An 8,795-nucleotide genomic window follows, 5' to 3' on the forward strand; every position below is an offset into this window, starting at 1 on the left:
ATATTTTTTTTTTTATAATAAAAATGTATTCTAAATTAACTTAAATTGGAGTTGGTGGTGAAAAATATTAACTGAATCTCAAAAGAAAGGGTGCGTCTACGCCACGTCTTCAGAGTCTAAGCGTATGTTTAGCAATGGTAATACAATTTTATTTGTGCAAAGTTGCTTGGATAGAATATTTATGTTAATTACTTAGTCAAAACATATTGAATAGTATTATAATTCTATTTGAAATTGCTATAACTTTAATTTGCAAAAAGAATCGTAAAAAAACGATACTATCGATAGTATCGAATTTTCGTTTTCAAAACATCGAAAATATCGAATGGTGTCACTATCGATAGTTTCCCAGCTCTAGGGGACGCCTGCTCTTTATCACCGGTGCTGCGGGACGCCTTTGGCCAGATAATGCGGGTGTTTTTCCTCCTTGAAACGTCCGCTTTTCGCCTTTTTTCTGCGTTTTTAAGAGCCGCGCTGTGAGCGTAACTGAAATGCTTCTCTTTGGTAGAGCTGGGAAACTATCGATGGTACTATCGAGGTATCGACTTTTTCCTTTTTTTGAGCCACCATCGATAGTTTTTTATCACTATCGATAGTACGGGACTATTTTTATATCTCTGCTTTGTTGCTGAAATTTAGTAAGAAAAATGCAAACAAATATATATATATATGTATATATATATTTTTTTTTTTATAATAAAAATGTATTCTAAATTAACTTAAATTGGAGTTGGTGGTGAAAAATATTAACTGAATCTCAAAAGAAAGGGTGCGTCTACGCCACGTCTTCAGAGTCTAAGCGTATGTTTAGCAATGGTAATACAATTTTATTTGTGCAAAGTTGCTTGGATAGAATATTTATGTTAATTACTTAGTCAAAACATATTGAATAGTATTATAATTCTATTTGAAATTGCTATAACTTTAATTTGCAAAAAGAATCGTAAAAAAACGATACTATCGATAGTATCGAATTTTCGTTTTCAAAACATCGAAAATATCGAATGGTGTCACTATCGATAGTTTCCCAGCTCTACTCTTTGGATGCAGGGAAAAACCTATAACCTGGCCACACTGGACCAAGAGGCAACACGCGCTGGCCACACTGGACGGCAGCCACGATCTGGCACTTTTGGTCGCTCGTTCACTGACAGTCTGGTAATTTGGTCGCTCATGCACTGACGATCTGGCAACGCTGGTCGCTCATGCACTGACGATCTGGCAACGCTGGTCGCTCGTGCCATGAGCGACCAAAAGTACCAGATCTCCCCACTCAAGAACCAATAAAATACTAAAAAGCAACACGGGCTGGTCACACTGGTAGCTGGGACCGAAAAGTCTGGCAACTCTGGTAGGTGGGACCGAAAAGTCTGGCAGCACTGTGAGCTCGTACATTAGCGTTGCCAGACTTTTCGACCGCCGACTCGACAGCACTGCCAGCCAAAGCAACAGGCCTCTTTATTGCAGAGTTTCGCAACACTAAACAATTAAGCAAAGCAACAGATCAAATACCCCTTTTTTTGCAGTGTACAACAAATTAAACAACGCAGCAGAGAGCCGTGTTTTAGTTATTTCTTAAAAGGTAACAATAGTTAGTCCAGACTATTGGAATATCGCGAAAGTTGACGTTTCTGCTGCTCCCCAACCCCTTCCAGAGGGGGTCTAAATGAAGTGAAATTGGCCCGGAGGCCGTGGCCCTAATTAAAAAGAGTTTGTTTTAGTGGAGGCAGAGGCGTGCATAGGCGGGGGGATATTCTCTTAGTTGCTCATTTGGCAAGACCTGTTTTGTTGTTTTTGCAGTGCCAGTGATGCTAGAAATCGTTAATCAGTCGGATCTGACCCCAAACACGCCGCCGCGACAGCACTGCTAGCCAGATTGATCAAGAGCCTCTTGTTTTTTGCAGTGTTTCGTGATCTGGAATCGTTGTTGTGTCCAAACAGGTGCCACAGGTGCAAGTGAAAGCCAGTTGCAAGCGAGAAAACCATCAGAATGCCGCCCGTGCAGTAAGCAGACTCTTGTTCCGCCCCACATCTCAAACGTCCTTGGGCCCGCGCCGCCCACCATCGATTGCGTCACTAGTCCTCGTCCTCGTAAATAACGCCTTTTAGGGCTGCCAAACATGCAACTCATCAGCGCTTTTACCCGAGTTAATCCACTAAAACCCCGGGCGGGTCGGGTCGCCCGCCTCCCATTCAGGTGCACTTTTCCTGCCAGATGTTTGCTTCAGCAATGACGTCATGGCCACACTCGAATTTATTTATAAACGCCACCGTGCGTGCGAGTGTGGGCGTGTATGTGGGTTGTTTACTATTTGCTTGCGTCAGTGTGCGTGCGGTATACTCTGCCCAAAAAAGTAGCCCATCCGCCTTGCTTGGCGCTTGTACTCCAACTGGCGGCATACATACTCAATCTACATTTAAGGAACGCCAAAACGAAGCTTTCCAGGGAGTGCATTCGGCGGAAATATGATTCAGCGTCAACAGAGCCGGCTGTGCGATAAGGCCTCCTCATGCTCATTGCTCTGACCAGTTCCTCGCTTCACGCCCTGCCCTAAAGTCGCAATTCATTCGCTTCTCGAACCCCAAAACCATAACTCGAAACCATGATGTACTCCAAGGCTGAAGTGTAAAGGCCTCCCGCCCATACTAACTAACTAATTCTCAACCCATGTCGATCTTTCCAGAGTCCAGGCAGTCAACATGTCGCTGGGTGCAATGCATTGCACGCGGTGCGCCGACGGATTCGAGCCCACCGAGAAGATTGTCAACTCCAATGGAGAACTCTGGCACACTCAGTGCTTTGTGTAGGTTCAGAAGTACATCTCCCCCGGAACTCCCCAATAATGAGTCTAATTAATGTTTCCAGCTGTGCCCAGTGCTTCCGGCCCTTCCAGGATGGCATCTTCTACGAGTTTGAGGGCCGCAAGTACTGCGAACGCGACTTCCACGTCCTCTTCGCTCCGTGCTGCAACAAGTGCGGAGAGTTCGTCATCGGGCGAGTCATTAAGGCGATGTCCGCCAGCTGGCATCCACAGTGCTTCCGCTGCCAGCTGTGCGCCAAAGAGCTGGCCGACTGTGGGTTCATCAAGAACCAGAACCGCGCCCTGTGCCACGAGTGCAATGCCAAGGTGAAGGCAGAGATTACGGGCCGCTATGTATGCCAAAAATGCCAGTAAGTGCTGATGTGTGGCTCAGCGAGGGGATTACTCATTGATTGTTCTCCGTGTTTTCAGCGGCCTCATCGACGAGGAACCCCTGCGATTCCGAGGTGAAGTCTACCATGGCTATCACTTCAGTTGCACGGCCTGCGGCACTGAGCTGGACTCCACGGCCAGGGAAGTGAAGAGTCGCCCCGGCTTGGCTGCCAACGATATGGTGCGTATTTTGAAGGGAGCTATTTTGTGTCAACTATTCACATTCATTTCCAAAACAGAACGAACTCTACTGCCTGCGCTGCCACGATAAAATGGGCATTCCCATCTGCGGCGCCTGTCGTCGCCCCATTGAGGAGCGCGTGGTTACGGCGCTGGGCAAGCACTGGCATGTGGAGCACTTTGTGTGTGCCAAGTGCGAGAAGCCTTTCCTGGGCCACCGGCACTACGAGAAGCGAGGCTTGGCCTACTGCGAGACGCACTACCATCAGCTGTTCGGCAATCTTTGCTTCGTCTGCAACCAGGTCATTGGTGGCGATGGTGAGTCACCCGTATTATCACCCGTGTGTTCCCCCAAGGGCTTATCCAATTCTTCGCAACAGTTTTCACGGCTCTGAACAAGGCCTGGTGCGTGCACCACTTTGCCTGTTCCGTCTGCGACACGAAGATGACCCAGAAGTCCAAGTTCTACGAGTACGATGAGAAGCCGGTGTGCAAGAAGTGCTACGAACGTTTCCCCAACGAGCTGCGGCGCCGCCTGCGCACCGCCCACGAGATGACCATGAAGAAGAACCCATAAGAATCTGGATCGAGTCCACACCAAACACAGTGCCTTTGCCAACCAATTTTAACATTCGAGAACTAAACCCAACTTTGTGCATGTTGTAACTTATTGTTGTGCGTAACTTTCTAATTTAAAAGCCAAGCGTCGATGGCAGCTCAGAGCTAGAAACGGATTTTGATTGTGTATTAACAGCCATTAATGTTGTTATTTAATTGAATTTTATTTATACGTATAAAACGGTTTGAAAATCAATATTTTTTGGTGTGTTTCACCATTTGGAATAGGTCTTTGCTTAGCAGATTACAAGCTCATCAACTTTTCGACCAGCGATCGGCTTTTTATAACGGCTATATCGGCTATATACATAACCGCATCAACGTGAAGCAGTTGGTGCACCTTGACGGTTTCCGATAAGTAGGCAACCTGTTTTAGACTCGGTTTATGCGGGAAGCCTGCGAATGGAATGTTTTGTATTGGCATTACATCTGGAAAATATCACAAACCTTCAATCATGCAAATGTTGGTGGTGCACGGAGTGGTAAAGTCCAAAGGATACCGACGGATATCATACTCGGTTAGAGTCGCCGCATTGGTGTAGTCCAAGTACATCACTCGATATTCGGTTTGCTGCGCCGTAACCTTTACCTGTTCCACTCGGGCACGATACCAGGAGCCCTTGAACCGGGCCAGCACGAATTCCTTGGATCTAGGGGGAACGTATTGTTATAAATTGATTAACCAACGAGCAAAGATGCAGTTACGCTGGCCTGTACGGCTCCGAATCGGTAATCTCCGCCAAACGAGAGTGCAGGGTGGAAAACTCCGAGGCAAATGAGCAATCGAATGCCCCAAAAATACCCCGAGCTATTTTCGAGACATCCACAACGTATACGTCGATACCTTCTCCGCTTGAAACAGTAAGGCGGCGCATTTTAAATGGCTAAAAAGGTAAAATTAATTAACGGTTATTTTAAAGGAAATTTAGCTCCATGTTACCGGTACGAGGACAGCTCCAGCAGTTCCATTTTCTTGAGACTTTGGCTGGGAGTGCGGCATCTGCAGCTCCTGTGGCTCCTTAAGTTTTACCGGTGCCTCCGCCTCCTCAGTAGAATTTGAACCTGGCACAGTGGGTCTGGCGACCAGACAACGCGTTAGGAAGTCCCTGACTGTTTCATCTTTGGTTTTTGAAAGAGGGAAAGGAGCTCGAACATTCTTATCATTGTCCAATGATGTTACATCCGTTTTAGGCTCTTGGGGCAAGCTCTCTATTTTAGAAGTTGGTTTAGCAGCTTCAGTGCTTTCACCCGATTCTTTGGCACAGTCATCATTCTGTGGTTTTGCTATATCTTTGTTTTCGTTTAATTTCTCCTGAGTATCGATCATTTTCGTATCTTGAATAAGAGTGTTGCTTCCTTTCCCAGCTTCAATGTTATTCTTATTATTGCTGACTGGCGATTCGATTGGATTGGGTTTATTCAAGGCCGGCCCAGCGTTAGGGTTCTGTTGCCTGGGTGGCTCTTTATCGACCTTGTTTTTGTTATTTGTGAAGGGACTCTCAAACACCTTCTTGTCCATGCAAAACTCACAGATCCGGGTATTGAGGGACGTTTTGGTTTCCGGATCCAGCAGCTCAACGTTAATAGCGCCAGGGCCTTTCGTATATAGGACCAAAAACTTTCCACCCTCGAATTGGGAGAGGAACTTGGTGACATCGTCGGTGAAGGCATAGTTGGGAACGTCCTTCAGCTGCACCTGGACACTAAAGGAGGGCAGTGACAGCAGTTCTTCGCTGATCTCGCGCATATCTGAAAGTCTTTGGACCTTGACGATTCCCTGATCGAAGAGCAGGATTCGCGCGGTATTGTTGCTCGTTTTGGTCATCACCGAAGCTCTGTGGAACGTGCCATTGTAAAGGGCCAGACAGTAGGCGTGGGGGCGTACATCCACCACTCTGGGCATTTGCTTTCCCATGGCATTGACCTGCACAGCAGAGTTGAACGCAAGTTAGAGTTTGAGAATAACATCTACGGCAAACCATTCAAGTATGTGGGCATTTTTTCGGAATCAGATTGCAGTGTAAGCATTTATACAGACCTTTTCGCGCATTTGAGCAAATGCCTTGTCAGCAGCTTCGGAGGCATCACGTATATGGCAGCGGTTCGGGGAGCGGAATCCTGAGATGATTATGAGGCTTTTGCTCGGAGGCACGATCGCTTTTGGCGGCGGAACATGTTTGTTGCTCGCTTTGAATGTGTTGTTATTCGAGACGATGCTGTTGACGGGGTGCGGGATCGAGGCACTGGTAACAGGAGCACCAGAAACGCTGCTGCCAACCTTGGGTATAGCCCCATTACCTTCCAGGTCCGGGATTATGCGTGGCATGGGCGATGGGCAGCCATTTTCGACCACGACCTTGTCAGGTTTGTCCATGAAGCAAGCTCCTTCCAGCGACAGTTCCTCGGTGCTCTCGCTCAGGTGAACCGAAAAGAATTTCGGATGGACTAGGGCGGGCAACGGGAAGCAGATGTAGCGGTGGCGCTGCCAATCCTGAAGCTGGCAGTCCTTGGAGCAGTAAAAGTCGCCGCAGCGCTGGCAGACTCGTTCCGCTGCGACTGCGCACAAGACGCAGAGTCCTTTTCCCGCAGGAAGCTGGAATAGTGTGATTTAAGGGGGTTCCCCGGATTCCATTCTTACCCTTTTTCAGAACTCACCTTGGCCCCGGCGACCGCTTCTGCCTTTTTGGGCACCATCCTCGTCCGTCGTTAAAACACAAGTAGATAAATAGGAATATAAGAATCAGCACTTCCTATAAGCTGATAAGCGGGGGCAAGTGGCGAAACTTGTTTCAGTGTTACCAGAAGTCGGGGTTTCACAGGAAATGTTTCGTGATTTAGACTTAATACCACATTGTGCAAAATACTAAGACTGGAAAAAACTATCGATAGGTCGATGATGATGAATGACCGTTACAGCTTAAATCCCCACGAAAGAAGAGTCCCTCCCAGATTTCTAGTCCATCTGCTCGTCTGTGCAATTATTTTTGTTACCGCATTATTCTTCGTTTCCTCCCCATGGTTGACCCCGCGCAGTTAATCATTGGCACCGATAATTGGATAGTGGATGTCTCTATTCGGTCTCTCCGGCATTAATTTATAGCGTGCATTATATTCGGACAGTTTAATTGGGTATCGACATTTATTAATTTGCTCCGGCTGGTTTTTTAGTATAATGCCCGTAATTTGTTGGCCCATTCGAATTTGACCACTCAAGGCTTTCAACACTCTTCGCCATGGGTTCAGTTTCCGTTTCTGCCAGGCTTCAGATTTGCATGCTCGCAGCCCAAAGAAGGACAGCATCAGCGGTGCACATTAATTAGGATGGTTCATTAGACACATGTCCATCAAAAGTGGCCCAGGTCCAGGACGGGAACCGAAACCGAAACCGAGACCGACGCCTGCGCCGCCGGCTAGGGAATATATTCCGAGCCGAGCTGGCTGACTTGTGTTGCCTGTTTTATGTAATTAAGCCAGGCGCTCACTATTTAAATTGCTGCTGGGTGCAGGGACTTAACACTTAGCAAAAAACTGTTTCCTTGCAAAGCGTAACAGACAGACATATATCCAGTTTAACTCAAACGCTTGGATATTCCTACCGATTTTAGCCCTAGATTTTTACAAACTTTTTTAATAACGTGTACATTAAAAGGGAGAATACAACTGTGTAGTCTTACTAAAAGCAGTTATTTTTTTCCAGTGCTCTCCACATGCGCCTCGGTGTATCACGAATTGGCAATTGAGGACCATCAGAGAGGCTTTCAAGTTCGGGACCGGCCAAGTGCAATTTGCAGACAGCCTCCGCCGCATCAAGATCCGCATCCTCGTCCTTGTTGTCTTCTGAGGAGCGACGTTCGCTCGTCAGCGCTTGAGCCAATAATTATGGTTATTAATCGGCCTGGGAATTGGCTGCTAATTTGCAGTTTAGTTACAAATTCTGGCCGCCAGCGTGCAATTACCTGCTTAAATTATAGCCTCAAAATAAACAAAACACCGCAACGCCAACGAGAATCGCCACGGCCAGGACTCTGCCCACCACTATATTCCAGAACAGCTCAGTTTCAGTCTCAGCAGTTGGCCAAAAGGTCGCACCAGCTAGTCCACACTGAACAAATAAAATATTCCCGTTGTATTTATTTAATTAGAAGAATTCTTTTTTTGTAGAATTAACTTTCCAATACCTAAATATTTTTTAATCGAAATACCATTAAACAAATGTATTTTGTGATTAAAAAAACTAATTATATCATATGTAGATACTTTTCAATGCTGAGAAGAAATGTTTTAAATTCTTTTCAGTGCCGATTCCACGCACCTTGAGCTTTAGCGTGTTTGCTTATCACGAGTCTTATCGCCGATTAAGCCAGGTCAATGCTGCACATCAGCTAATGATGCCTCTGCCTCTGCCCTCAGAGGTCCGCCAGTTGCTCCGGCTTCAGCACTTGATAACTCCTGGAACTCATAATTAGAAGCCAGTTCTGGGGCGTTACTCAATCAAGACTTGATGGCACAACCCTCTTCTTTCCATTGGGTGCATCGCAGCGGCATCATCATCATTATCATTGGATCGGAGAGCACTATCCTGCTGGCCAAACTACAACATAATTTCCAGACGTCGTCGGCGCGTCGCTCTTCCAATTTCGGAGGCTGCACTGGCAACACTTTTGGACCGCCAAATCAAATCGTGTGCTGTTTATTTAAATAACCATAATTTACCGCACCATCCAGGCAGGGCCCCTTTCTGCCCTGCTTCTGGGGCTATTTATTAACCCCCACACACACTCCACAGAGCCGAGCCGGGGCGAT

The 8,795-nt window shown here is 46.7% G+C and overlaps 2 protein-coding genes and 1 long non-coding RNA gene across 5 annotated transcripts; 2 read left to right on the plus strand and 1 right to left on the minus strand.

Moving 5' to 3' along the window:
* Positions 1–1,435: 1,435 nt before the first annotated feature.
* stck (LIM zinc finger domain containing stck) lies at positions 1,436–4,188 on the plus strand. Of its 3 annotated transcripts, XM_017181490.3 has the most exons (7): positions 1,452–1,582; positions 1,905–2,004; positions 2,685–2,804; positions 2,867–3,172; positions 3,234–3,375; positions 3,434–3,692; positions 3,755–4,188. In XM_017181490.3, exons 2-7 carry the CDS (start codon positions 1,991–1,993, stop codon positions 3,949–3,951), a joined length of 1,038 nt encoding a protein of 345 aa, XP_017036979.1. In that variant the 5' UTR covers positions 1,452–1,582; positions 1,905–1,990; the 3' UTR covers positions 3,952–4,188. The 3 variants fall into 3 exon arrangements, with proteins under 3 accessions (XP_017036980.1, XP_017036979.1, XP_017036978.1); XM_017181491.3 differs by lacking the exon at positions 1,905–2,004 and having other exon boundaries at positions 1,436–1,582; XM_017181489.3 differs by lacking the exons at positions 1,452–1,582; positions 1,905–2,004 and adding an exon at positions 2,414–2,626.
* A 6-nt stretch (positions 4,189–4,194) lies between these two features.
* Veneno (veneno) lies at positions 4,195–6,796 on the minus strand. The gene is made up of 6 exons (XM_017181488.3): positions 6,648–6,796; positions 6,031–6,585; positions 4,933–5,916; positions 4,698–4,876; positions 4,440–4,642; positions 4,195–4,388 (listed from the first exon to the last, which is right to left on the minus strand). Exons 1-6 carry the CDS (start codon positions 6,684–6,686, stop codon positions 4,237–4,239), a joined length of 2,112 nt encoding a protein of 703 aa, XP_017036977.1. The 5' UTR covers positions 6,687–6,796; the 3' UTR covers positions 4,195–4,236.
* LOC138928788 (uncharacterized) lies at positions 5,873–8,110 on the plus strand. Its single transcript, XR_011445148.1, has 3 exons — positions 5,873–6,012; positions 6,066–6,356; positions 7,690–8,110. It is a non-coding gene; the product is annotated as an uncharacterized lncRNA (long non-coding RNA).
* The last annotated feature ends 685 nt before the right edge of the window (positions 8,111–8,795 follow it).

The sequence above is a fragment of the Drosophila kikkawai genome, chromosome 3R (genome assembly GCF_030179895.1).
Source record: "Drosophila kikkawai strain 14028-0561.14 chromosome 3R, DkikHiC1v2, whole genome shotgun sequence".
In the NCBI taxonomy this organism is placed as follows: domain Eukaryota; kingdom Metazoa; phylum Arthropoda; class Insecta; order Diptera; family Drosophilidae; genus Drosophila; species Drosophila kikkawai.

Excerpts from the sequence above, each read along its gene's own strand:
- Veneno (XM_017181488.3), bottom strand. The coding sequence starts at position 6,686 with ATGGTGCCCAAAAAGGCAGAAGCGGTCGCCGGGGCCAAG. Across the intron at positions 6,586-6,647 it reads AAGCGGTCGCCGGGGCCAAG|CTTCCTGCGGGAAAAGGACT; the intron begins GTGAGTTCTGAA and ends ACACTATTCCAG. Across the intron at positions 4,643-4,697 it reads TCGGAGCCGTACAGGCCAGC|ATCCAAGGAATTCGTGCTGG; the intron begins GTAACTGCATCT and ends CGTTCCCCCTAG.
- stck (XM_017181489.3), top strand. The coding sequence starts at position 2,604 with ATGATGTACTCCAAGGCTGAAGT. Across the intron at positions 3,173-3,233 it reads TATGTATGCCAAAAATGCCA|CGGCCTCATCGACGAGGAAC; the intron begins GTAAGTGCTGAT and ends CCGTGTTTTCAG. Across the intron at positions 3,376-3,433 it reads GCTTGGCTGCCAACGATATG|AACGAACTCTACTGCCTGCG; the intron begins GTGCGTATTTTG and ends TTTCCAAAACAG.